Raw genomic sequence first — 27,205 nt, forward strand, 5'->3', positions numbered from 1 at the left:
AGACATTTTCAAAAATTAAATAAACTTTATTTAAATAAATTACTTGCCTAAAAAAATACTAGACTTAATTCTAATGCATCCCTGGTAGCAGCGCTAGCTGTTTTTTTTTTATTATTGTCTATGCAAGTAAAAATATTGTTCGCAACAAATGCAAATGGTTGGAAATAGCTATGATGGTAGGTATTTTAAATAAAACACAAATTTGTTAAAATGTACAATTGATTTTGTGGTTATTATGTTGCAAGTGCTACGCAAGCAGGCGCGCACTCTGGAAAACGAAATCGACCTCAAACTTGTGGCATTCAGCAAAATTGGAGCAGGCAGCAGCAGCAGTTTGAGTGGCAACAATTCCGCTGCTGCTGCTGACACATCACCGCTGCTGGGCGAACATGTCTTTGACTCGCTGTCAGCGGAAATTGAGCAAATGCTCGATAAGGTGACACGAAGAGATTCAAGAAATGAGCAACCAAATATAATCAGATTTGTGCCTTGTAGTTGTCGACGCTGAATGAGTCGATGTCAGAGCTGCCTGCGAGTGGAAGTGCAGCGATGCATACGCTGCAGCGGCACAGGGAGATCCTGCAGGGCTACCGGCAGGAGTACAACAAGATCGGTGCCAATCATACGATGCGCATCGAGCGCGAGGAACTGCTGCGTGGCTCGGGTCTGGCCACGGGTGGTAGTCCATCGATATCGGGGCTGAGTCGGCGCGAGATGTACATGAAGGAGAGCGGGCATTTGAGCAGTGCCGGCCACATGGTTAACGATCAGATTAATATTGCCATCGAGACGCGAGATAATCTGCATGCACAACGACAGGCATTTAAGCGACTGCAGACTCGTTTTAATGACATTTCCAATCGTTTTCCTTTGATATCCAGGTAAGCTATCTTTAATAGATAACGATTGTGAGCGCTGTTCTAATCGAATGTTTCGTTGTCTTGCAGTCTCATTCAGCGCATCAATATCAAAAAGCGACGCGATTCGCTTATTCTGGGCGCAGTTATCGCGTTCTGTGTCATCCTGCTGCTGATCTATGCTTTCAATTAACAAAATGTCAATTCGACACATTTCCGACAAATTGCAATTTTTTCTGTATGTTTTCCCCCAACTTTTGGTATATATATAATCAACTTGTGATAGCAATAAAAACTAATAATTAAGTTATAAACCAATTTCAGTAGGAATTTTCCAATTTTAAATATTGGTAACTTTTGACGAATCGTTAAGTTTACTACTCGATAAGTGTGCTATCTGGCAACGCTGAGGCACCAGCTGTTTGCGATGTGATAACAACTCAGAAAGCTGAAACACGCCGTATAAAATAAATTTTAATTCCTTCTTTTTTATTCGTAAATTCTGTATTAAACCGGACAACATTTAATACGAAGTAAACATGTCGCTGATGCCAGGCGCTGATCCCAAGGGCGGCGATTCGGCCAAGCCGCATCTGATAGACACTGCCGAGCTGGACAAAATGGCCATGCATTTTGTGGGCAACATGAACAGATATCGGGAGAACATCATCATTCCCAAGTCAAATGGCCCCGTCAAAATCAAGACAAATGAGGAGAAACTCATCGAGACTGCCGTCGAGAGTTGCGCCTTCAAGAGCACCATGGCCTGTGTCATGGGTAAATTGCATCAAATGCTAAATAAATTATCCATTTATATTTATGTATATTTTATGCAGGTTATGGATTGGGTGCCGCCTTGGGTCTGTTTAGTGCGTCCGTGAATCCAAACATGGCCGATCCCTTTGCCAACGAGAAGAAACAGACGGCGCGCGAAGTATTCCGCGAGATGCGCTCCACAACACATTCTTATGCGAAGAATTTCGCATTGATTGGCGCCGTCTTCTCTATAGTCGAGTGTACCATCGAAAGTGTAAGTGACAAACATAAGTCTCGAATCTCCAATCCCCAATTATTTTATATGTTTACTCAATAGAAACGTGGCGTGACAGATTGGCGCAATGGAACGTATGCGGGTGGAATTACGGGCGGATTGATTGGACTGCGAGCTGGCATCAAGGCGGGCATCATTGGTGGTTTGGGCTTTGCGGCATTTTCTACGGCAATCGATTACTACATGCATATGAGATAGTTAAGCTTTTAATCGTATAAATGTTTTTGTTCTTAATTATTAAGTGACTACGTCTCTTTTGAATTTTGCCGCCGGAAGCGCGATTAACGAGCTCAGCACGACGATCGCAGCACATTTCCTGCTGTTGCAACAGCTGCCACACATTAATATTAAATCCAAAAAAAGCGCAACACTCTTGTGGCATAGGCAACATGCCATAGCCCGAATATTCGGCGGACAACGACCGGTTTTTTGAGGGGAAGCCAGGGGGGTGCGAAGGTCTTCATCCAGCTTGTGGGAACGGGAATCGATAGACAGCTTAAAAGTCAACTTGTACAGAGAATGAATGGCTTGTTTTGCCTTGCTTTGCTTTGGTTGCTGTTGAAACTAAAACGATTTCCAGTTTCAGTTCAATTTGAGCAGCGGGCAGGCAACGAACACAATTGTTGCGTTTGTCGTTTTCGCTTTCGGTTCGAGCTTTGTGATTTAAGAGACAAGAATACGAGGATGAACATCAGCGAAGGCAGCTGCAAAAGTGCCACAACAACAACGACAACAAACAATAAAAAACGGGTTTCAATTGCAGGCTGAAAAGTGTTTCAAACTGTACGTGTCTCATTGGAAAACAAACATACAATACTCTGTATTCAAAAACAAAACTCTACGAAAACAACAAATATTGATCGATGATGACTCAGACAGTAATAAGTGTGTCTGCAGCCGGCGGCAAATGTTTATGCAACCAATTTCCACTTGGCGATCGACCACAAACATTTGTTTGTTTTTCAGCTCAGCATCAATTTGCATGCGCCTCGGAAACAACTCAATTTGCCTGTGTGTGTGTGTGTGTGTCTAAATTGAGCAGAGTTCAATGGAACGTCGGGTGACACATGTTGTTGTTGCTGCAATTGGTCCGTCGTCAATTTAATTGAATAGGCCAAGCAGTCAGCGGCGTTTCTTTCATATTTCCTGTTCTGTTTTCTTTCTGCGTTCGCTTTTCCAAGTGAATCAAGTGTCAAAGATCTCAGCTGAGTCAACTGCTCGTGTGTGAGCGCTCTTGTTGTTGTTGTTGCTGTTGCTTGTCACCGTTTCATTATCTTATCTATTGGAATAATTGGCACACATACATTCTTTCGATTATTTCCCAACTGGAATAACAAAACAAAATCTCAGTGTCTGGGAATTTCGAATTGTGTGCAGTAGCATCAAATTCTAAACGACCTTGAAGATGAAAACAATATGTTGGTGACTCAATTCAAATTCACTTTTACTCAAGACACACTGTACTTACTGCATGCATATCCACTTCTTCGCTGAGAGCGAAAGTGTGTGTGTGTGTGTTTGCTGGTGTGTGGGATAGAGAGCGCCGCCAAATGGTTCTCTCTCTCAGCTGATATCTAATCAAAACAAATAGTGCCACCAACCAACCCACTCCAACCCACTCACGGTTTGCGGTTTGATTATATTTTTTGTTCGACTTTAGTGTCAGTTCTGTATTTGAAAAGTGCTCGTCGTGGCGCTGAATTTCGCAGTGCAGCGTTATTTAAATAGCCGACTTCGAAAGAATAAAATTCAAATGCAATTCGAGCAGTGCATGTAATTAATACTTAAAGATCTTTTTAGTTGTGCACATTATTGTTTATAATTGAACCAAAAAATAAAAAAATAAATCAGCAAAAACAAATATAAAACGTAATACAAAACTACGTCTACAAAATGAAGTACAAATTTTTGCTGTTGGTAAGTAATAACAAAAAAATATACTATCTAAAAACTTCGATCATTATTCTTATCTTATCTGCAATTGTTTTCCGTTGGGGTCAGCATTGAAGCTCCAACTTAGTTGTGTCTACATAAATATATATACATATATATATATATATATATACATATATATGTATATAAGCATTTCGATTTGTGTATGTATTTTTTGACATAGATACTGTGCCCACTTTTCTGTTGGGGGAAACCATTTTGTGGATGTATATTTTGTTTTTGAAGTAATGCAATATTTAGCTATATTTTAAATTCAATATAGTTTTCTCTTACAAGTGTTTTGAGGTCAGAAATCATTCAAATTCCTTAAATATAAACTATAAAAGTCGTTGCTTTCCATAAAAAAAAGAAAACATTATTAATTTGATCAGTTTATGCAAAAATTAAAAAAATCTAAAGATTGTAGTATTAGAAGCTAAATTAAATATTCGAGTCTGTAAAGGGTATATTGAAGTCCAATACACCCAATGATGAAGCTCTCCTGAAGATTGGAAATGTGTTTTAAACTTGAACATATGAAAGACAATGATCAATCATAAAATGGGTTTATCTGTGAATATGATATTACTAGGTGATATTCGATATGGTCGAACTGGTAGACCACAAAACAAATATTAATCACAATGACCCCCCCCCCCCCATCCCTTCGCCTTCCTTACATTTTTATATGTTTGAAAACCGCAAACTGGAAATTGTATTCTTACTTTTAAAATACTTAATCCATCTCTTCCTATCTCTTGTTTTCTTGTAGATGATCAATATGAGTGCAGCATTGTTGCTGCATCTGGTGGCTGCCCAGCACGAGGACATTCCCTACCAGCACGTGACGAACATTTGCGAGACGTGCACCTGTTTGAGTGCCCAGGATAGCAATCATCGCCTCCACCAGACTCTCAACTGTGCCATGAAGAACTTTCAGCATATTCTCGCTCGCTGGCCCAGTGAGTTTGGCACGGATCATCGTGGCATGGAGATAGTCGCCTCGTATTCCGGCAACAATATTCGCCTTTTGCAACAGCTACCTGCCACCAGAGCTGTGCTGACGCTGTCGTGCCGGCACTGTGGCATGCAGCAGCTGCAGGCACCGCTCTTCATGGACGTGCCGAATGTGGAGGGTCTGTACCTGAGCTGGAATGAGATTGGCGATGACGCACTGAAACCGGAACTGTTTCGCGGGCCCTTTAATACCACCAAATACGAGCCGATAGCCCTCAAGGATCTGGAACTCAGCCATAATCGTATCTCCCGGCTGGATCGCAAACTCTTCGAGCACACGCCGCAGCTTCGCAAACTGGCTCTAGCCCATAATCGTCTCAGTGTGCTGGATGCAGCGACGACTGCTGCACTGGCATCTATCACGAGTCTGCAGCGCCTGGATCTCTCCCACAATGGCCTGTTGACGCTGCCTGCCGAGCTCTTTTCGCATCTGGGCAATCTGCAGTTCCTCGATGTTTCGGGCAATGAGTTTGCCCTCGTTCCGGCCAGCATTCAGCAGCTGGGCAAATCTCTGCTGCAACTGAATCTGGCAGGGAATCCATTGCCCAAAATAGGTGCCGAAAGTTTCCGGAATCTGGTTGCACTGCGTCGACTGAACATCAGTGAGTTGCCAATGCTCCGCTCCATTGAGCAGGGTGCCTTGCAGCTGCCTGCCTTGGAGCAGCTGGACTGTGCACGCAATCCAAAGCTGGAGCGACTGGAGTTCAACAATTTGCTGCACAGTCGCAATCTGACGCAGCTGGACATCTCACAGAATGCTTTGAGCTCCCTTTCGCCGAACGTGAGCGAAGATGCGAACTCCACCAGCTCTTGGCCACGATTGAAAAAGTTCGCGATTGCCGGCAATCGCTGGTATTGCAGCTGTGATCTGTTCAAGGCTTTGGAGCATGCGGGTGCTCCGCAGGTGCTCCAATCTCTCGATGCGGTGGCCCGCTGCGAGACACCCTATCTGTTAGCTGGCATGCCACTGACCAATCTGACGTCCGAGCAAATCTGCAACATGGTCATACCCAAGAAGTATCGCGCTGTCGAGGATGATCCGCCACGTTTCCTGCGTCGTCGGTACATCATACTAACCGTGATCATTGCCAGCATTGTTGTCGTCGCTGGTTTAATCATTGGCTTCGTCGTCGTCTGCGTTCGGCGTCGGCTCAAGGGCAACGACTTTGGAGTTCAGCCCATACGCTACACCAGCGTCCGTGGCAGCAATCTGTCCGCCTTCTCGCAGCTGCAGCCCGTCTCGGTAACCAGCAAGTTCAACAATGCCGCCGCCGCAGCCAAAACGGGTGCTCCAAATGCCTGAGAAGAGATCAGTTGCTTTGCTGCTGCACGAACTATAGTATAAGCCAAAGATGCCCACGAAAGTGTTGCAGCAACTAACAAAGACTTTGCGCACTTGCATTTTCTATGTATATAATAATATATATGTTTTATCTTATCTTATCTTTAATTCCTTACTCTGAAGGAGTCCTGCCACCACATCCACATCCTAGTGCCTTAGTGTTGCCATCGCTGTTTGTGTTGTACTTAAGTTTCGATAGTTTTTAATTATTGTGAAATAAAATTCATTTTTATATCCATTACAACAAAAAAATATATATATTTATATATGCTGAAAAGTATTATTATTAGGATGCCCCCAGCAGCTCTCTTTTTCAGGTTGGGGATGACTTCCACTCTTATATTGCCCTAATAAACTGCTTCTTCTTCTGGACAAGGCGACACAGTCTGCTACAGTCTGATTATAGCTGCCGGAAAAATATTACTAAAAAATAATAATAATAATCCTGATCAGTTGAATTGCCTCAAATGTTTTTCTACGTTTCTCAGTTGTTGCCGTACTGTGTATGTTCCTGAGCTCATTTTACATATTAGAGTAATTCTGAAAATATATTTATATGCTTGTAGACATCTAGCTTTATATACATATATTAATCATTTAATTTTCATAATCATTTTTTGACTAATGTTTTCTCTGAAAATTGTATAGCAAAGATTTGCGAGTTTTTGCATCCTTTTGAGTGAGAACGAAACTTATAATTGGTAAAATGACAGTTCCTATCATGATAGTTTGAAATATACATTTGGAGATCACACCTGAGCGACTTTGATATATGTAGTGGCCGATTGTCAAATTCGATTCTATGTCAATCTGCATCAAAAACTGAGTCACCAATTTGCTTCAAAGAAGGCAGGCTGACTGATTATATTAACCCGATTTTGATACTGAATATGAATATTGATGCATAAGTTTAGTCATTTCATAAAAATATCTATTCGCTTCAAATCTAAATAAAATTATATTCTACATAAACCTTAACCTAGATAAAAAAAAAACTGAGTCATCTGTTTGCTTTGAAGAATACAGACTGACTGACTGACACCACTTTCGATGCGGAACAAGAATATATATGCATATGTTTATTCTTTGTGGGGGTTTTAAGATCTTAAACATATGTTTTCCATAACAATATTTGTGCTCTTTAAATTTTCGACTCTAAAACTAAAACAAGTAAGAATTTTAACATAATAAAAAGATTTGCTTTTTGATATTTAAAAATCTCACATTTCATAAGATTCCTATTTATAATTAAGTACATCTTAAAATCGAGATTATGTTTTTGCATACAATTCTCTATTGTCTACTTTATTGTTGTGCATTTTGTATAGCAAAAAAAGAAGAAAGCTAGAAGAAGGCAATAAAGGAACCGAGGCAGTAGCTAATGACAAACTGTTTTGTAGAAGTCGCATTGACGCAGCTGTGCCGCTTATCTTAAAAATTCTATAGATAAAATACATATCAGAGCAGATAATGTGAGTAATGAAAGGTTGTGTTGTTTTGCGTCTAGCACTCGCTTTCTAGCACCTCCTCATCGCCAGCTGGCTTTGGTTGTGCTGCCCGCACAGCTGCTGTGTCTTTGCTTTGGCTAAGCAGCTGGCGCATCTGCGAGTCCAATGCAAACAGATTGACGGCCTGCTTCTGGGCCAGAAACTGACGCATTTCGGCAAAGTTGTCGCGTTCCTTGACTTGCTTGCTCCGCTCCCTGTATGCCTCATCCGCTGAATCCGACTCTGAGTCGGTTGCGATGGCATCGCCATCGCTTGGTCTTCTCGCATCGTACAGGCGATTATCCTGCTGCTGTTGTTCCACTTGCTCCTCCATTTTGCCAAAGAGCTCATCCACATTGATGCCCTTGGCAGCGAGCACTTCGCGCTCCTTTTCAAGCATTACCCGACGTATGGGATCAATGCGATCCTTAAGCTGCCTGAGCACCGGCTTGAACTTGCCCTTCGTAATGCGTTTCTCAAAGTTGAGCAGCTCCTTTTCGGGCGTGGGATACGGCGCCGCCTGTTGCTCGCTCTCGAATTGTCGCGCCTCGGCCTCGTCGTACATGTACGCATAGAAGTCATCGCACTTCTGCGGCTCGCTGGGATTCTGCGAGAACTCCACGCGTAAAATGCTTTCGGGGAACTCATCGTCTTTGGTGGCTGATGCGTTGCTATTGGGCGGCATAGTGAGATCCAAATCCAATTTACTATGCAGAAACTTGTTGTAGACGAGCATCAAACGCTGGAAGTCATCACAGCAAACGGCCAAAGCATTCTCAATGCCACGCATATTATTGGCCACAGCCACCAGCTGATCGGCATTGTTTTTATTAGCAGCCTCAGCGGCGGTCAACTGTTGCAAGGTGACATCCAATGCCTGACACTCGGCGGCCACTGCCACCATGCAGGCACTCAGCTTCAAGGATGAATGCTGCAATACGGCAATGGGTCCGCTTTGTTGTTGCTGTGTCTTGGTCGCATGCAGTTCCGCCAGCTCGAGTTGCTTCTTGTTCTGCATGGTCAGGGCTAGATTCTTAAAGTGTTGCTCCTCCTCCTGCACAAGCTGTCGCACCAGACTGTCGATTTTCGCCAGATCCCCGCTGAGCCGGGAAATCGATGGACGCGTCATGATGGTCAGCGCCAGGCGCAACAAATACTGCGACTGCACATAGGCAAATATGTTGTGAAAGTCCTGTGGAGTACGAGAAAGAGATCAATAATAATCAATATGCTAGACGATAGTTATCAATTCCAATTCCAGAATAATTATAGGAATACTCACCTTTATGTGCTTGGGACTGTAATCCGTCACATTATTCTTAAAGTATTCACATTCGCGCAGCTCCTCCATGGGTGCATAATAGGGACCATATTTGGCGGGCAGGGGATAATCAATTTCCAGCTTGCGTGTGGCATCATAGAGGATTTCGGTCACCTCCTTCGCGGCTGTAATGCAGTCCCAGGCGCGTTCTATTTGACGAGATCTACGTGCGAGATTCTCATCAAATTTTAAATGAATTCTCTAGTTTTAAGTCGCTGCACTTACTCAATGAGTTCCGCCTGCTTCATAATGATGATCTCCTGGAAATAGGTCATGTTCCGCCTGATGCAATTGCCAAACTCATCGATGGTCTTCACCAGCTCCTCTAGTTTGCGTTCAACGATTTTGTTGCGGCACACAAAAACGCTCTTCACGGCGTACAGGGCTCCAAAGGTGCTGCTTATTAGGATGGTGGGTATCAGGGTGAATCGAAGACCACGCGGCGTAACCAGCTGCTGCAGCACTGTGCCGCCCAGTACCAGGCAGGCGTTCCGCGTGGTCAGCAATTGCCGGCCGGGCGTCGCAGTCGGATGCTGTTGCATGCACTGCTCCAGTGCCTCAACGTGATCGACCAACAACCGTTTCGAGTAGAGTATCTGTTGCAGCAGGCGATCGGTTATGGCCTAATGTTATAAATATTTAGAAAATGTCTTGTTAATTGTGTGTCTCACTTTTATTTTTCACCCATTTTCACTAACCTGTTTCTGCTTCAGCTCATTGGCCAGTTGACGGCGTTCAAAACTAGCCTGTGTGTGTGTGTATGTGGAAATTGTTTACATTTATTTGATTGACCAATTTTTATGCACTTTCAACTTACCGTTAACCTTTCCATTATTTGCGTAATTATTTTGCACAGCAATTGCGAGTTTAACAATATTTACGTTATTCATGTAAAATTACCAGGGATGCAGTGAACAACTGTGACGAGCTGTTGTCACGCTCGAAAATACAGCGACTTCCATGCGATGGTCAAAACTAAACGTTAACGCAAAATTGAGTAACGTTAACGCATGGTGAGCTCGTAACGGCAGCCTATCGACACACTAAAACGATTACTTTAATTTGGAAGAATAAAAATTTCGAAATTGTAACTGACGGAGGTACTGAATAAACATATACATAAAAAAGAGTTTCGGCTATGTCATTGTATAAAATATAATTATGACATTTTACTTATCGATAACTTCTTTATTTTCCCTACAGATAATGAAAACTCCGATCAGTCACTATTAGTTTATGGCAAGAGAGTAGTCAAAAGAGAGGATAGGTCTCGTAATGTTAATGCTGCTAATGTAAAAATTGTGGTTCGTATGCTTCTAAAGTATGTTTGTAATGTGTGTATTATTTATTGTTAAACAATAATTAAGTAAATTAAGTCTAGGTATTATTCTGTGCCAAAGAAGATGCTTTTTATGCGTTTGGCGCTGTGACTCATTATTTAATTAACATTAATACATAATACTTACAATAAGAATATTTTACCTATTCTATTTGGGTGTTTTTTTTTTAATACTATACAAGAATACTTTTCTTTTCAAATACCTTTATAAAGACTGAAAAATATTTAATTTTTAAATTTAAAATTTAAAGAAAAATAATTCGAATAACTTAAAATTTAAATTACAATTCAAGAGATTTAATAAAAACAGAAAAATTCCTTATATATATATATATATAGCACCATAAAAAGTCCTTTAATATTCTCACATTCCTCAGACTAACTTAGACATCACCTAGTTATTATACAGTAGACTAAGTAGTAATTGCTAACTAACAATTAAAAGCAAAATTATAAAATGAACTCCTGGCTGCATAAAATGTAGGCAATTAAAGCTGCTGCCAGGCGTTGATTATCCAATTAATGGCAGGTGTTTGATTTGCATAAAAAGGCTGTGTCGAATAGAAGCGGAATTTATAGTGGCTCCAAAGATTGATAACTAAACGTGTCTGGCGATGGACGCAGTAAATCAACCCATCGAATTTGAGCAGTTCTTGCAATTTATCCACTATCAGGAATTTTTCAACTTGCTGCACTTCAAATTCGCCCGCAATGAAAATGGACGCTTGTTTAATAAGTCGGATTTATTTTTCTATACGACTTTTTTATTTGCTGACACCGTTTTCCTTGGCGGCAACGCATACGACATATTAAAATCGCTGCACCTGGGCGAGCCTTCCCATCAAAATCCGCCCATGCTTACAATGGGATTTTATTTCGTAATTCGCGGCGTATCGCTCTTCATTAAGCGTCACGATATGATCGATTTTCTGAACGACTTGGATAAGGAATTTCCACGCGACTTGCAGGAGCAGATGGTGGTCGGTGTCGACGTGGTGTTCAAACAATTTCAGCAGCGACGAAAATTCTTGTCATTATATTTTGATATGAGTTTATTCCTCTTCTGTTTAGCACCTCCGATTACCTATATAATCACCTATGAGGATCGCAATGCGCCGATATTGCTTGAACATCAGTTGATTGGCGGTTATCTGCCCTTCGATCTGAGGCAGAATCATGCGATATATCCGTTAGTGTGGATATATGATGTATATGCTGTGCTAGTGGGTGTTGCCTTCTTCAACAGTTTCGATACTATGTTCTATGGGATACATACGCAGATCATAATGCATCTGGATTACTTAAGCAGGCAGTTTGAGGCCATCGATGCCGAGGATAGCTCGACTGATTGGTTCTATGAACATATCTTCGGATTGATTCGACGTCAGCAGCAGCTCAATATGATTTGTGATAAGTTCAATGATATTTTTAAGTTGGCAATCCTCATGACGGATCTTGTGGCCGCCGCTTCGTTATGTTTCCATTTGTATCTGCTGACAGATGTGAAGGATCCGGGAATGATTTTCAAAGAGGTGTTGGTCACTTTGAGTTTGATCGCATTTACTTTTGACACTTGTCTAAGAGGCACACAGCTGGAGGATGCCGTAAGTTTAACAATGTTATAATGATTTCCTTAACTCCTCCTTAACTCTTGACCTTTTAGTCCGCTCGCTTAAATGAGGCTATTTACAATCAAAACTGGTATATGGGCAGCAAGAAGTACCGTAAACTGTTTCTAATCTGGCTTAAATACACACAATGTACCAAAAAGATTACAGCCTATGGCTTAATGGATGTCAACATGACGCACTTTTCTGATGTGAGTTGAGGTTTACTCCTGAATCAATATGAATAACAAATTGTCTTATTTTAGATTATGCAGCTGGCCTATCGACTCTTCACATTTCTCAATTCACGACAATAGACCTGATCCAGGCTATATTTGTAGTTTTTGTGGGGCACTTAGCCGCTTTAATCTCAATTAACATTTAATTGTTTAATCGTAATGTTAAATATTTGTCACAATTTGCTGAACATAATGGATTACAATAAATTATATATTCACTGCACTTTTAAATTCAGTTTGTTGTTGATGTAGTCATGGCTTGGAAAAAATAGGGGAGAACATTCCAGGTGGGCGTAACTAACTGCGATAAGCTCTGATACGCAGTTAAATATTAGGTGATAATAGCTGGCAAGGAGCTTTCTTTCACTTAAGCTATGGAATTATCAATATCGGACATAAATATTATTTACTTACCTTGGTCGATATTTGTATTTTGTTTTATGTCTCCAAGGAATTGTAATCTTCGGCGGGCCTAGAACCCCTGAACCCATTAAAAATGAGGAAAAGAGTGTAATGAAGGCATTGTGGCGTGAGGTATATAAACTTGTGAGCAGCGTCAGCAGCAGAGTCGATGAGCAAACGGATCCCGGAGACTATAAGAGCTAGACCGTTATATACCACAGATACATTAACATCTCTTCGACTAACTGGATCGACTAAAATGATGTTTCACTACGATGTTTTGGTTTCGATACGGTCTTTGGATATACATACATGTATATAAAATGGATGTATATATAAAATGTTGGATTTAAAAAATTATACATTATGCACACTGCATTTTAAAGTGCTCTCTTAATCTTAAATATTTATAAAGACATTATCGATTTGCTCAACGCATTTAAATATACTTTTCGTAGAGCATTAATCGACTTTAACTTTAAATTAGTAAAATAAAAAGCACTGAAATTGTGGTTTTTGTTGAAAATCTGTAAAAGGTCAATACAGGATTCCGATTACTAATGTTAATAACAGGGATATCGATACTGCGCTCGAACCGCAACTATAAGAATACATTGATCAAAACTTCTTCTTTGTCTTATCGAAGAAAAAGTTGAATGTAATCGAGTGAAATTTTCATTAGAATCGCATAATTTATATTGCTGTTTGCATACCAACTAAAGTTTTCTGTGTGAGAACAAGTACGAGCGAAAAATGAGTGCGCTGTACAATATAGACAAGTTGGACGAAACAAATTATGATTCGTGGTGTGTCCAAATGAAAAGCGTGCTAATTCTCCAGGAGCTATGGTCCGTCACTTCGGGAGCTATGGAATGCCCAAGTTCAGACAGGAAGAGTGAATATAGTCAGTGGGTATCAAAAAACAAAAAGGCTTTAGCGGCGATCACTCGCTCAATAAGAGGTTCTGAGATTGATCACATTGAGAAATGTGATTCGGCGTCGAGTGCGTGGATAACCCTAAAGGCAGTGCATCAGCCTACCGGTTCAGTGAGAAAGGTCACATTGTTCAAGAGATTACTTTTCATGCGGATGAACGAGAATGAGAACATGCAAATGTATATCGCAAGTTTTGTGAAAACGCTGCAGCAGTTATCAGAGATTGGCATTGCGCTGCAAGAGGAATTATATGTTATTTTACTCTTGGCAAGTTTGCCCAAATCATATGAAAATCTGGTTGTAGCCTTGGAATCACGTGATGAATTACCAAAGTTTAATACCTTGAAGTTTAAATTGATCGATGAATGCGATAGACGCAAGAACGAAGCGCATATAAAGGATGTGATTGAAAATAATACACATACATTTTTAAGCAGAGATCGCAAATAAGAAAGCTAAAGTAAGCAAGAACCGAAACAGAAAAATGAAATGTTACAATTGCGGTAAAATTGGCCATATTGCTGCCGAATGTCGGCTAGGCTAGTGACAAAGGGCTGCAGCCAACAACATTGAGTGAACTACGACGAAACGGTTGCGACAATAAGGATGGTGTTGGCCATGGCAGCTGAACTGGAGTTACAAGTGCACCAACTTGGTGTATCCACGGCATATCTAAGCGGAGAATTGCAGGAGGATGTTTACATAAAACATGCCCGCAAGCTTGAAGAAAAAGGCGTGTCGGTTCTTAAACTTCGATAGTCCTTATATGGGCTATCGCTATCGCACACACAAAACCACATTAACATATGAGTTGGCCAGTATAAAAGAAAGTATATCTCGAATTTTCCATGTAATTGACAAGGGCCCAATACATAATTTCTTTGGTATGGAAATCAATAGAAATGGCATAACAGGGGCAATAATAATCCCACAGCAGCAGCATGTGTTGCAACTGCTTAAGAAGTTTGACATGGAAGAGTGTCGGCCAGAATCAGTACCATTGGCATTCGGGTACTTCGCCAAATGTGAGCGCCAACAATGCAAAAGGGTCGACCAAGCAGAATACCAATCACTGATCGGATCATTAATGTACCTGGCAGTTAAATCCAGACCTGACATTTTACATTCAGTATGTAAGCTGTCCCAACGGAATACAGATCCCCACCAAGAGCACTGGATAGCAGCAAAACGAGTACGACGTCTTCAATGGGCATAACCTATGCTAAAACTGGAAACCCCATCAAAGGCTACGTTGATGATGGGAAAGAAGGAAGCAATCGTCAGTAGCACCAAGTAGTACTGAAACCGAATATATGGGCATATCGGAAGCAACTAAAGAAGCTCTTTACATTCGGAAATTATGTGACGAAATGAACATATACAGAAATATGAAAAGTATTGTAATTCATGTTGATAATTTGAGCGCTATAAACGTTGTTAAAAATCCAGATTACTATGCAAGAAGAAAGTATATAGATATTCGTTATCACTTCGTGCAAAAAGTTTTCAATACAACAATATCAATACTGCGCTCGATACCCCAACTATAAGAATTCATTGAATAAACATTTTTCTTTGTCTAACCGCCAAAGCAGGTGCGTCACTTTTGCCGCTTAAAAACCCAACAGTTTCTTAGAATTGAATTTTTTTCTTCATTTTTTTATATTTTTATTTTTACGGTATATACTTATGTACTTAGCATAGTTTGTGTTCACGTTTACATAGAATTTGTATTTAATAAACATACATATAAAGATATCTAGCAGATTAATATCCCCATTTACATACATACAGATCTCGTTATCATATCATAAAAATGTAACTTTCAATTTAGTAAAAACTTCAATCAAATATTAACTTGGGCCAGCAAACAAAAATAGAGTGTTGGGTGGGGCAGTTAAGGAGTGTTTGTGTGTATATATGTGAGTTAAATGATGCTAAAAAGATGTGTGACACTATAAAATAAATAACATATGCATGTTGTTGCTGTTTTCATGGTTTTTTGTTCCTTTCATTTTGATGCCCGCGGCTAAATTCGTAGCAAATGGAATGCAGCAGGCAAACTGAGTACGACATGGACAGGAGATACGTTGGCCGGAATTATTTACAGGTGATAGGTGGGGGGCACGGCACGCGGATAGTCGAGATCGTACATTTGGGCCTTGATGAAGGCCAATTTGCTCTTGGGTTCGGGAGATACGGTGGCCAGTCCATTGCTGAAGGCATATTCCACAATCTTCTCGGCAATGGCCAGCGAGCAGTTGACGATCGTTTCGAGTGGCGGATACAGGCTGCCCTTGTCCAGATCCTCCTTGGAAACCAGATCGGACAGGACTTGGGCCGCAATGAGGAACACTTCCTCGGGTATGGTTAGCATACCGGCGCAGAGAACGCCCAGTGCCACACCCGGAAAGATGTACGAGTTGTTGCCCTGGCCGGGGAAAAACTTGAGACCATTGTAGGTGACGGGAGGGAAGGGTGAACCGGAGGCAAAGATGCATTTGCCATTTGTGAAAGTGTAGGCCTCCTCGGCGGTGCACTCAGCCTTGATGGTTGGATTCGACAGGGCAAATATAATGGGTGTCTCATTGATCTCGGCCATCTTCTCTAGAATCTCCTTGGTGAAGGCGCCGCCCTGTGCCGAGGCACCAATCAACACATTCGGACGCACCTTGGTCACCGCCTCCAGCAGTGTATCAATTGGAGAGCTGACCTGAGCGAAGTGCAGCTTGTGCTCGGTCAAGCCACCCTTTGGACGATCACGAACAATCACGCCACGGCTGCAAGGAGAGAAATATTGGTTTATATAGCTTATAGGCTCTAAAATCTCTTATTTGTCTTACCTGTCGACCATCCAGATGCGAGCTTTGGCTTCCTCTTCGCTGAGTCCCTCCTCCTTCATGGCCATCGTGCACAGCGTGGCAATGCCGAGAGCAGCCTCGCCAGCGCCCAGGAATAGCATCACATTGTCCTTCAGCTTTGTCTTCTTGATCTTCAGCGAGGCCAAGAGACCGCCGACGGCAACCGAAGCGGTGCCCTGGATATCATCATTGAATGTGCAGTACTTGTCGCGATACAGGGAGAGCAGACGGAAGGCATTGGCATTGCCAAAGTCCTCGAACTGGATGAGAACGTTCTGGCCAAAGCGACGCACACAGGCGCGCATGAACTCATCGACGAACTCATCGTAGACATCGCCCGTAGAGCGAGTCTGACGCAGTCCCATATAGAGGGGATCATCCAGAATGGACTGAGTGTTCGTGCCCACATCCAATGTGATGGGCAGACACTGATGCGGCTTGATGCCGGCCAGAGCCGTGTATAGCGATAGTTTTCCCACAGGTATGCCCATGCCATTGGCGCCTAGATCGCCCAGACCCAGGATGCGTTCACCGTCGGTGACAACAATCGCACGCACATCCATCTCGGGCCAGTTCTTTAGCACATCGTAGACGTGTCCCTTGTCCTTGATGGAGATAAACATGCCCTTGGGATTCTGGAAAACCAGACTGTACTTCTGGCATGCCAATCCCACGGTCGGTGTATACACCAGCGGCATCATGTGAGCAATGTCCGAGCTAAGCACCTTGAAGAAGAGACGCTCATTGCGCTCTGACAGTCCAATTAGATAGTTGTACTTGTCCAAATCGTTCTCCAGGCGATTCAACAACAAGCGGCAGTGCTTCACCTGCTCCTCATCGGTGCGCACCGTATACGGCAGGAGGCCATGGATGCCCAACACCTGACGCTCGTCGTGTGTGAAGGCTAGACCCTAGAGTGGCAGCGAAAGAGAGAGGCATCAATGTGGATTACTTACAATTGGCAACAGATGAGACTCAGTCTCAATTATAGTCATGACACGAACAAGTCCGACTCAATAGAGTGGAAATTTGTAGTATTATTATATAATTCGTTGGGTTTTGTTACGTTCCCCATTATCTAATTTAATGATGCTATTATTATTTATTATTATATAATGTAATTAGATTATTAAGTTTACATGCTATTTATTCAGTACAGAAATAATTCGCAAGCACATTCTCATGATATTATCTAGCAAGTGGCCATAAAAACAGTTTGAAGTACTACTTATAACATATAAGGATAGATAATTAGCTTTACAATTAGGCAGCACTTCTTACACTTTGCAGTTGTAGTATATCAATTAGAACGGTATATCTTTACAAATGAGTCTTAGTTTGCAATCGGATATCAATTTGGAAGACTATATCTTTACAAGTGTATATCTTATTGCTATCGGAAAACGATTTGTATCGATATTCGCTTCGAATGAACGCTTTCCAATTCCATGTGAGACACGCGCGCAACATTTGGTGAGAACTGCGTTTTTACTCACCACGCTTATCATTGAATTGTCGAGCACATCAAGCGCAAGCACGCGCCCCGAGACAACCTGTCTCGTCTCATCATCGGGCGACTTTCGATTGGGGTTTACGATCAGTCGTGAGTCGTGAGCCGTGCGCGTGCTCGTGGCCTGATTACCGAATTGAACTGACCTTAGCCAGTAGATAGGCGTTAAATGGGAGATTAGCATCTCAAGTCGCAATATGTTTGAAGTTCAAAGTCAAACACAGTATATGATATATTGATACTGAATCTGTCTAACGGACCATATATAAGTATGCGATTACGAACCGGTATTCAAATGCATTGGGGCACTCAATTTGAAAGTGGAATTGAAGCTGACTCAGCGCTGACCTCGATATGCTGCCAAATACTGAGCATAATTTCAAACATTTCAAAGCCTTATTATTAACTGATTTTTGTTTTTTTAAAGGCTGTTGTATAACTAAGACAATTACATACACATTATGTTGCGGTTGCTTTTCTGTACCTATTTGGGTTGTGCAACTTCCTGTGGCGCATATATATCCGACACTACCTGACAATATGCACTTTAAAGCAGATGGGCAACAGTTTCTGGCATTCCTTAAAGGCTTTTGTTCATGTGTGCAAAACGTGACATTACAAACAATAAATATTCATTTGCGTTTTATGTGTAGTTTTTAAGTTAAAATTGTTACGTAATTGCTAACAAGGCATTTGTTTATAATAACATATATTATATAATATCCCATATCACAATTAGACGTTTATGCATTGTGTAACATTCACTGATTAAGCCCTTTGTCGACATCTATTTAAACAAATATCTTTTCGTATTTTGAAGCTTACAAAACATCAGACCAAGTGCATAATATTTAATGATATCAATTTCAAATTTCTTATATTAAGTTAGGTTACATATTATTCATTATATTTAGGGAAACTATAGCAAAATCTTTTATGAACGCAATTTTAGCACTGAACTAAGAATAGATGCCAATAAAATCAACAAATTGTTGGAGAAATACGCAAAACAATAATATAAATTATGCAATATGCAATTTGTTGATTAATATTGACGGTTTTGTTTATATATTGGGGTATTTGTTTCAATTTTTATTGTTTATATATTCATATGCATTGGGGCAGATGTTTAATTGTACTTCAAATAGATTAGTTTCTAAAGATATTTTCAATACAACAATTTTTCGATCTAATAATAGCACTTCAACGAACCTCAATAATTTAATACGTATTAACGCAAAGTTATGTTGGCTAAAATTTACAGGTAAAACAAAGATGAGTGCGTCATTTGGGGAATTTTTCTGACAGCTTAGCTCAGAAGCAAAAACAACAACGATGACAAATTATATATTTAGCACTGCCCTGAATACTTGTGAAAATTGACATTTGTGCAGTGGAAACTAACCAAAGAACACTTATTATGTTTAATCTAATCAAAATGTGTAGCAATTTAAAACAAGTGCCGAAAAAGAAAGCACGAACAGAAAGGGAGGGTCGACGCATGAGGTGGCGACTGCGTGCAAAAGTAGTGCGAAGCTGTTAGCTTAAATGGCGCTAATGGAGCTTATAAAAGTAACAACAAACACTTCAAGTATCACGGCACGTCGTCCAACTTAAAATCATATTTAATATATCGGATAACAACTATGTTTGAAAACATTACAAAAAAAAAACAACACGATATTTATGCGACGTCATCGTCGACGGTGATGAAATTCGTGATTGGGTGAGCGACACCGTTGAAAACGACACCATTGACATTGAAATGGTGCCGCTGCTGCCACGATAAGCAGGTTGAATGAGAGAGAGATCGGTTTGCCTGGCAACAGTTGGCTTTTAACATGAAACATAGCGGAAAGATGACAGTAATTCTCAGTGAATCTCATAAGTAGGTACACGATTACACAAAATTAAACATTTATGATAAATATTGCAAAATAAAAAGGAAAAAACTGGTGATTAAATAAAAAACAATTTAAAACAAACATGTATCTAAGCAGTTTGAATGAGAGATCGTTGTTGCCTGGCAACAGTTGGCTGGCTACTGTTTTAACACGAAACATAGCGGAGAAGTTGCAGCAAAACGATTGCACAAAAACAAACATACAAATACAAAAAAAATAAATAAATAACCATAACAAATGTCAGCTGATGTTTGCGGTGTCTGGTGTCTGATCATCATATGCATTATCAGGGGTTAGCCATCGGCGATTAACGCCACATGATAATTAAGTGGGCAGCCATACTTTGAAGCGATGACGAAAGCAACGAAATGAACAACAAAAGCAGATGATGGTGAAGATGGCACCAGAGACACAATTTCCAACAAATTGTTTCCGCTACAAAAGGAAACGGTGAAAAGGTCGCTTTTACGCTGTGTGTGCATAATGGGATGCGATTTCAATGGCTTGAATACAAAACCAAAGTCACTTTTTTTGGTTGCTTTTTAAATACTCGGCATGATTCAAGCTGTGTTTGCTGCACTTTAAGCTATTCCTTAGTGGGGTATTACTCAGGTTGTCTGAATGGTATTTGCATATTGAACTATTGATAAAACTAAGTTCATAGCGTTAACTTATGCAGAACTTTGACCCTATTAATTAGATACAAGTTTATAGATGGCTTTGATGACTTTGACAGCCGACTTTATACCCAATTTTAAATACATTAAAATGTCTACGAATCATTTTTAATATATTATATTATAATACAATATTATTGATGAATATATTATAAAGCGTATTTAAGCATCGACTTCATTCACTTATCGTTTATATTTTGCTTTAATTTCCTATAGCGATAAATAAATAAAAAAAATCACACGGATAAGTGAGCGAGACATGCAAATTATTTATTTAACACATTTGTTGTTATCTGAACAAATATTTTGGTGCATAGATTTGAATACACCTACGTATATGCGAAAGTACATAAATACTTGTTATATAGTTCAAGTTAGAAAATAAAGAACACGTCGCTTAACGTAGGTCAGTTTTTTTTTTATTCATTGTGGGTTGTTCAGTAGAATGCATTCCAATGCGATGCGATAAGAATGGGAAAACTTTCCATTGTGGAACTATAAATTGTTTCGTAAGAGCTTTAATAAAACAGCTGTTGCTCCAAGAGCGGAACAGCGAAAGCAATCAAAAGATAAACAAAAATAAAAAACATAAGGGTAAAATAAATATGAAAGCCCAATTGTGTGATTTATAAATGTATGATAACAAGTTATTGAGTTACCTTTAGGTACTAAAGTTGTGTTAATATGTTTATAAATTTGTTTGAAGAGCCTATTACATTAAAATTGAGCTGCAACCCCAAACCCTACAAGCTTTTAAAAGCTCATGCGCATTGCTCGCTCTCGCTCTCGCTTGCGCAATTGCTCTCTGAATGCAAAAGTTTAATTCTCAACGGATGACTGATGACGATGATAAAAGCGGAAGAGCAATATGCAAAACAACAGGGGAAAAAGAACCATGCAAAAAACAGCCTCTGCAATTTGGCATTGAACTTGAAGTGTAAGACAATGAAACCAAGTTGATTGTGATAACAATTTTTGTGAGTTGCAGGTGGCTAATTGTTGCTTGGTCAATTTATCGAGTTCTCAGTTAATAGACTCAATAGCCCACTTATTGATTTTATATGACATCAACTCTATATAAAAGAATGCTCATAAAATACACACGAACTTTGGTGTTCCCATGCGGCACGTGTTTCTTCTATTTTTTGTTCTTTTTTGGGACAGCTATGTCATCTAAAGGTCAAACAAAACGTTCAAAGAATTAGTTTTTTTTTTCATTTGTTAAAATTGTTAGCCGACACTTGTGCTAAATGTCAATTTTATTATTATTTATGAGTTTTGTTTTTTAAGCATCCATGCGACATTTGCATAAAAATAGCAATTGGCGAACAAAAACTAGGCATTAGTCGAAGACTTGTGCGTGGAAATCAATAATTAAAAAAAATAAGAAATTAATAGTAATTTAAACAAAATATCTATTAGTGTGGCTAAAAAGTAAGCTGAGCTAATCGTGACCAACTACAAATTCTGGATTCAAAATATTTTTTGGCGAAATGTTATTGTTGGTAGACGCCCCCCTTTTTTTCGCAGTGTAGCGTCTAACAAGTTTCTATTGCGGCACTTTGTATGGTTGTATATGTGTATATTCAGTTATAGTACATATACATATACATATATATTACATAGATACATAGATATTTGGAAACAACCCCGCTTTCAGCTCTGGTATTTTTCCATCACAACTTCTTGGGAACCGTGGCTTTATTTATAGGGGGACAAAGGGGGTAGAACTTACCTTGCTGAAGCGTTTGTTGTACAGACGATCGAGTCCCGATAGATTACCCGCGATCTCATTGTCGCCGGTGCCCCAAAGACCGAGGCGATCGCGTTGCAGATCATTGTCCTTGTTGTTGCTCATCGTGCTAAAGTTGCGTTGCTGTTGCAGATTGTTGGTGCTGGTATTGCCAATTAGTAGTTGCTGCTGCTGATTGTGATGGTGTAGTTCGTTGAGGCTCTGTTGTAGCTGTTGCCAGTGGCTTGAGGATAATATTGGTGGTGGCAAAGCTGCCTCTACTGTTGCTGTCGCTATTGGTGCTGCTGTTGCCTCGTCAACGTCGCGTTGCGTACTGATTTGTGTTTTGAGTTTTGCAAAATTGGAAAGTTCATATTCGAGCGTTGTCGTTGTAGTCGTATGATTTTTACACACACGACTACTGCGCCATTTCGCAGTAGCAGCACAATCGCAGCTGGTTGTGCTCGTGCTTGCGTTTATGTTTGTGTGTGAGTTTGTGTGGGAGAGTAGCTGTGTTGTTGTCGCTGATTTGTTGTTGTTGTTGTTGCTTATGGTTGTCTCGGGTGCGAGTGCGCGTGAGCACAAAACAGCTGTTTGGCAGTGAGAGCAGTGAGAGCCGCTGCCATTGCCGCTATTAGCGCCGCTGCCAACGCCAACGGGTATTGTGGTCTTGTAATAACCGTGCTCATTTTGCTGCTGCTGTTGTTGCTGTTGCTGATGATACGGTGTTATTTGGCCATTGGAAGGGTTGTAGGAATTATTGGCCGTTGGATAAATTGGCGTGCTGTGAATGAGACAGAGAGAAAGAGAGCAACGGTGAATCTAACGCAGAGTGCGATGTGCGTGTCTGTGTGTGTTTGGAGGGTAGGTAAAACAAATGCTCGATTCCCGGCATAATTCAATTATTCGAGTTATACTTATATCTGACGAACATTGCTCTGACAGCATAAAATCACTTTATATACGCGAAAGAGGGGGAACAGAAATGGGCTTGTGTAGATAACAATTATAGCCAATTAAAGAACTTTTTGGAAAGTTCTAAAAACAGTGAACTCTTTAAGTGATGACCAAGATATTTTTAAATCTGGTACCATAGTCTAATTACACTTGGAAAATGTAATCCATGGTATAGTAAAGTAACTGTTCACAAATTTTAGGGTTTAGAGAATCTTAAAAGAAGTCATAAGATCTGCATTCTGGAAGTATTCGAAGTAAAATGGAATATAATAAAAAGAATATAAATGTTGTGTACAACATTTTGAAATGCACTGGAAATATTGATTTTGGTAGTTCTAAATTTGTAAATATAATTTTAAAATCGATAATACTTATGCCTGTAATTCGTCAAAAATTAGTAATTAACTTTTATGAAGAGTGATTAGTTAAGATATTTTTAATCGATGTTGGATTTTAAACTCTGCTGAAACAGGTGATTTTTGCATGAAAAGCCAGACAAATCAGCAATAGTGATAAGCACAAAAGTGATACGCCCACTTTGCACCCGTGATAATGATGCTGATACGTAAGTACAGATGCCATCTGTACATATATTCATTATATTATTTGCAAATATATATATATATATACATCTTAAGCCGTCCAAGGGTTTTAAGTGCGGATAAGCGCTGCAGAGAAGCAAACATGCTGAACAATTTGATTGCTTTGGCGTCTGTTGGCGTCTGCTGATTTGCACATATACATATATATACGTATATATATGTATGTATACTATACTATAAACTATGTATATTGCCGATTTATTTGCTTTGCTTATGGCTAGAGTCCAACACAATTTCGTTTTGACCGCAACGTTGGAGCACTTAAATTCAACTGAGAATGACTATTTCAGGGGATTTGTTGCTGAGGCTTTTGTTTTTCCTATTACACTTAACAGTTTTCGCCGATGTTTGTTTTTGTTTTACTTAGCATTGCTTAGAGCAATGACGGCAGAGGGGCAAAAAGGGACAACAGCAGATTATGCACTGCAAACTGATAAGGCCAGAACGGAACGGAACAGAACAGAACAGAGCCGAATGACTTTGCTGGCAATCAATCAGGGCATAAAAACATTTCGCTTGAGAGTGTAAACAATTCGCAGAATAATCAAAGGGGACCTTCTCAATAAGAAGTGATACGAAAGCAAGTGTAAAATATATCTGCTTAGTCAGTTGAGCTTTAAGATATATAAATAAGCAAGTCACGTATAGTAAAGTTTTATATTCATTTAGATAAGCAAAACACTTGTTAAATTTTGGAGTGAAGCTGATTAAGTGCCCTATATATGTATATAACAGTAAATAAAACAGTTGGTCGCTAGTGTCGAAAAAATTATCTTTATATATATATATGAATTTTTATTTGCACCAATTATTTGTCTGAGAGCTATTTTGGAGATAGAATGCAAAAATATACAACATCTATCAGTTTTAAAAACATATATTTGGAAATACAACTTTGTAACGAAATTACACTGTAACATTTTTTGGCTCAACTTTTATAACTGTATTATTAAAATATAAATCCTTTTCGTGACAAGAAGGAGAAACTAAGATTGTCTGCAAAATACTCTAAAAACTTGTATTTAGTTAATTTAAAAGCAATGCTGACTTATCTAGCTAAAAACTACACAAAAGAATAGGTAATAAACTACAAATAAAACCTAAATAATATCAAAAACTAAATTGATTTTAAATATAGAAAATAAATGAAATAAAAAATAAAATGTAATCTCTAAAACGAAAATATAAATATTTAATAAGCAAAAAAGAAAATTTAACTAAATTTCTCCAGTTCTGTATTTAGTTTATTTACAGTGAGTTTAGTATTTGTTAACTGAAAACTACTCAAAAGAGTAGTTAACAAAATATTCATTTAAGAATTTTCCAATCTTAACTGAAATATGCACATGTTATTATATTATATATAAATGTGCAATTGAAACTGATATTATTTAAGGTGTAAGAAACCCTCCGTTCACCTGGGTCTAGTAAGCCAATGCCAAAAATTGAAAGTAAACTGCGTGTGGAACATTAGACACAGGTGTGTAGCCTTCATACATAAATATTAATGGGTTAGTTTAGTTTGTTGTATGATTGGGGATTTCATGGCAACAGCAATTGCAACAACAACAAAAGCAGCAGTAGTAGCAGCAGCAGCAGCAGCAGCAATTGTGATTGTTTTCAATCGTAACCTTAGACTATACATATTTTTTGTGTTGGGCAAGAGATTTAATAGTTAATGGCTTTGTAACGTAGCGACATCAATTTAATTGCTACTCAGCCACGCCCACTGATAGTTCAACAACAAATGGGCGGACTGCACTGTGTTTATCCGAAATTCAGGTGTTTTTTCATTGTAATCACGAGTAAATCGCTAATAAAACTGGTAAAACGCATCGTTAAACGTGAATATCGGTTGTATTTTATACATGTAAATCGGCAGAGAAAACAGTAACTATTGGGAACCGTAGTGGGCGTGTCCAGGGTCATGCGCCCTGCTCTGCGTGTGTGTGTGTTGTAGTTACTGTTGACCATGAAGTGGTAAGGATTACTGAATACTGTTTTGATAGTTTTTTGTGGGGGTTCTAATGAAAACAGCTACCAGCTTGTTACCCATCAGATTAATTCGGCTAAAATACAATGTGTTAAGTGCTTCGTTGAGGCCCTCTTAAATCCCAACTATAAATAAGTGTTATTAAGTGCTTGACTCAAGTTGAGAGTACTTGAAATTTGCAGCAAATAAAAATAAATAAAGAAAAGCAACTTTTGTTAACCCTTAGTTAAATTTATCTTTAAGGCAGAAACACTTTCTGAAATAAAGTCGAAGTTGAAAGAACTTAAAAACTGCATATTTTTTTCAATAACTTAATTAATTTATTTAGTTGGATTTTGGTCAACTCTAAGTTGAAGTTATCTATAAAACATTTGTTTTTTAATTGCAGTTTCTAATATTTTTTTTTTAAATTAATCATTTTATTATTAATAAATTTAAATCTTTATATTTATGTAAGAGTTTTAGTTTGTTAGGAAATCCCACTGCTTATTGACATTCTTTAAAACTTATAACACTTTCTTAAGTAAAAATGTAAATTTTTCTTAAGGTTTAAATTGTTTTTATAATTTAAGTCAAGGCATTTATTTCGTTTTTCCGTTATTCTTGCAGGCTGTCGCACTGCACTCGTTTATCATTGCTTGCGTTGCTTTACTCCCTTCTGCTTTCTTACCCATTTTCATCGAAATTCCTTACGGCATTGCGATCGGAACAAATGGAACTGGAATTACCCATTTTAGCGAAATTATGCTGAAAGGTTCTTGTTTATTTTCAAGCAGTTGTCCGTTGATATTGGCTAAGCTCACAAAATTTTAACATTTACACACACGAAAAAGTTTTCTTTAATTGATTGAGACTAACATTTGAAATGTTGTTCAAGTTAAACAGCTATTATTTGTTGCGCGCTGTTAATCGGCTCCTATTCGTCTGAAACTGAATCAAAAACTGAACTGAAACTCGCCACCGGCCACTTGTTACAATCAAAATTTTGTCGCATGGCATAAGGGAGGGGAGGGGGGAGTTTCGGTACAAGGGAGACAACATTAGCTTTTGTAGCTAAGCTGCTCTCTTGCGCCTTGCACGGAGCACGCGATGCTTGACAGGTGCGTAGTGAGTCGAAAAGGGGGGCGCCTGAGGCGTGCGAGAGGCGATCAGACGTTGCTTCACACGTTACTGACTCACCGATGGGGGCCACAAGCTGTGTTTAATTGGACGGACAGCCTTATAGAAAAAGAAAATTTAAAAAAAAGTGTACTTTGTTGCGAGCATTACATTTGGCTGAGACGTTGGCCCACAAGTTGGTCTCTTGGCTAATCGCAATTTGACCTTAGCTAACACAATTTGCGCGAAGTTATAGTTGGCTTGCTTCTTGTCTTTTGTATGTGTGTGGTTCATTAAAATATAATTATTTTGCAGTAAATATACTAGCAAAACGCACCGAC

The 27,205-nt window shown here is 39.5% G+C and overlaps 6 protein-coding genes across 7 annotated transcripts; 4 read left to right on the plus strand and 2 right to left on the minus strand.

The window, feature by feature from the left end:
- The first annotated feature begins 101 nt into the window (after positions 1-101).
- On the plus strand, positions 102-1,167 carry LOC6563475 (Golgi SNAP receptor complex member 1). The gene is made up of 4 exons (XM_001990178.2): positions 102-176; positions 246-436; positions 496-881; positions 948-1,167. The coding sequence occupies exons 1-4, from the start codon at positions 149-151 to the stop codon at positions 1,048-1,050; spliced, it is 708 nt and encodes a 235-aa protein (XP_001990214.2). The 5' UTR covers positions 102-148; the 3' UTR covers positions 1,051-1,167.
- A 111-nt stretch (positions 1,168-1,278) lies between these two features.
- LOC6563474 (mitochondrial import inner membrane translocase subunit Tim22) lies at positions 1,279-2,149 on the plus strand. Its single transcript, XM_001990177.2, has 3 exons — positions 1,279-1,634; positions 1,694-1,887; positions 1,951-2,149. The coding sequence occupies exons 1-3, from the start codon at positions 1,397-1,399 to the stop codon at positions 2,104-2,106; spliced, it is 588 nt and encodes a 195-aa protein (XP_001990213.1). The 5' UTR covers positions 1,279-1,396; the 3' UTR covers positions 2,107-2,149.
- Positions 2,150-3,563: 1,414 nt separating this feature from the next.
- LOC6563473 (leucine-rich repeat-containing protein 70) lies at positions 3,564-6,451 on the plus strand. The gene is made up of 2 exons (XM_001990176.3): positions 3,564-3,825; positions 4,613-6,451. Exons 1-2 carry the CDS (start codon positions 3,802-3,804, stop codon positions 6,158-6,160), a joined length of 1,572 nt encoding a protein of 523 aa, XP_001990212.1. The 5' UTR covers positions 3,564-3,801; the 3' UTR covers positions 6,161-6,451.
- Positions 6,452-7,263: 812 nt separating this feature from the next.
- LOC6563472 lies at positions 7,264-10,128 on the minus strand. The gene is made up of 5 exons (XM_001990175.3): positions 9,825-10,128; positions 9,706-9,753; positions 9,233-9,630; positions 8,969-9,170; positions 7,264-8,878 (listed from the first exon to the last, which is right to left on the minus strand). The coding sequence occupies exons 1-5, from the start codon at positions 9,837-9,839 to the stop codon at positions 7,703-7,705; spliced, it is 1,839 nt and encodes a 612-aa protein (XP_001990211.1). The 5' UTR covers positions 9,840-10,128; the 3' UTR covers positions 7,264-7,702.
- A 717-nt stretch (positions 10,129-10,845) lies between these two features.
- Positions 10,846-12,375, plus strand: LOC6563471 (odorant receptor 88a). Its single transcript, XM_001990174.2, has 3 exons — positions 10,846-11,950; positions 12,010-12,165; positions 12,220-12,375. The coding sequence occupies exons 1-3, from the start codon at positions 10,961-10,963 to the stop codon at positions 12,268-12,270; spliced, it is 1,197 nt and encodes a 398-aa protein (XP_001990210.1). The 5' UTR covers positions 10,846-10,960; the 3' UTR covers positions 12,271-12,375.
- A 2,947-nt stretch (positions 12,376-15,322) lies between these two features.
- LOC6563933 (NADP-dependent malic enzyme) lies at positions 15,323-26,513 on the minus strand. 2 transcript variants are annotated; one of them, XM_001990173.2, is made up of 4 exons: positions 26,437-26,513; positions 22,218-22,998; positions 16,374-17,302; positions 15,323-16,310 (listed from the first exon to the last, which is right to left on the minus strand). In XM_001990173.2, exons 1-4 carry the CDS (start codon positions 26,496-26,498, stop codon positions 15,635-15,637), a joined length of 2,448 nt encoding a protein of 815 aa, XP_001990209.1. In that variant the 5' UTR covers positions 26,499-26,513; the 3' UTR covers positions 15,323-15,634. The 2 variants fall into 2 exon arrangements, with proteins under 2 accessions (XP_001990209.1, XP_032592804.1); XM_032736913.1 differs by lacking the exon at positions 26,437-26,513 and adding an exon at positions 23,802-24,041.
- Positions 26,514-27,205: the final 692 nt, after the last annotated feature.

The sequence above is a fragment of the Drosophila grimshawi genome, unplaced genomic scaffold (assembly GCF_018153295.1).
Source record: "Drosophila grimshawi isolate 15287-2541.00 unplaced genomic scaffold, ASM1815329v1 contig_311, whole genome shotgun sequence".
In the NCBI taxonomy this organism is placed as follows: domain Eukaryota; kingdom Metazoa; phylum Arthropoda; class Insecta; order Diptera; family Drosophilidae; genus Drosophila; species Drosophila grimshawi.

Bases quoted from the DNA above. Each gene is read 5' to 3' on its own strand.
- LOC6563475 (XM_001990178.2), top strand. From the start codon at position 149: ATGCAAATGGTTGGAAATAGCTATGATG. The intron at 177-245 runs GTAGGTATTTTA...TTATGTTGCAAG, and splicing joins GGTTGGAAATAGCTATGATG to TGCTACGCAAGCAGGCGCGC. The intron at 882-947 runs GTAAGCTATCTT...GTTGTCTTGCAG, and splicing joins CGTTTTCCTTTGATATCCAG to TCTCATTCAGCGCATCAATA.
- LOC6563474 (XM_001990177.2), top strand. From the start codon at position 1,397: ATGTCGCTGATGCCAGGCGCTGATCCCAAGGGCGGCGATTCGGCCAAG. The intron at 1,635-1,693 runs GTAAATTGCATC...TATTTTATGCAG, and splicing joins CACCATGGCCTGTGTCATGG to GTTATGGATTGGGTGCCGCC. The intron at 1,888-1,950 runs GTAAGTGACAAA...TTTACTCAATAG, and splicing joins TCGAGTGTACCATCGAAAGT to AAACGTGGCGTGACAGATTG.
- LOC6563473 (XM_001990176.3), top strand. From the start codon at position 3,802: ATGAAGTACAAATTTTTGCTGTTG. The intron at 3,826-4,612 runs GTAAGTAATAAC...GTTTTCTTGTAG, and splicing joins AGTACAAATTTTTGCTGTTG to ATGATCAATATGAGTGCAGC.
- LOC6563472 (XM_001990175.3), bottom strand. The intron at 9,171-9,232 runs GTAAGTGCAGCG...TCTCGCACGTAG, and splicing joins AAGCAGGCGGAACTCATTGA to ATCTCGTCAAATAGAACGCG. The intron at 8,879-8,968 runs GTGAGTATTCCT...CGTACTCCACAG, and splicing joins ACAGTCCCAAGCACATAAAG to GACTTTCACAACATATTTGC.
- LOC6563471 (XM_001990174.2), top strand. From the start codon at position 10,961: ATGGACGCAGTAAATCAACCCATCGAATTTGAGCAGTTCTTGCAATTT. The intron at 11,951-12,009 runs GTAAGTTTAACA...TTGACCTTTTAG, and splicing joins GCACACAGCTGGAGGATGCC to TCCGCTCGCTTAAATGAGGC. The intron at 12,166-12,219 runs GTGAGTTGAGGT...GTCTTATTTTAG, and splicing joins ACATGACGCACTTTTCTGAT to ATTATGCAGCTGGCCTATCG.
- LOC6563933 (XM_001990173.2), bottom strand. From the start codon at position 26,498: ATGGGTAATTCCAGTTCCATTTGTTCCGATCGCAATGCCGTAAGGAAT. The intron at 17,303-22,217 runs GTAAGTTCTACC...CTGCCACTCTAG, and splicing joins ACAACAAACGCTTCAGCAAG to GGTCTAGCCTTCACACACGA. The intron at 16,311-16,373 runs GTAAGACAAATA...CTCTCCTTGCAG, and splicing joins CGCATCTGGATGGTCGACAG to CCGTGGCGTGATTGTTCGTG.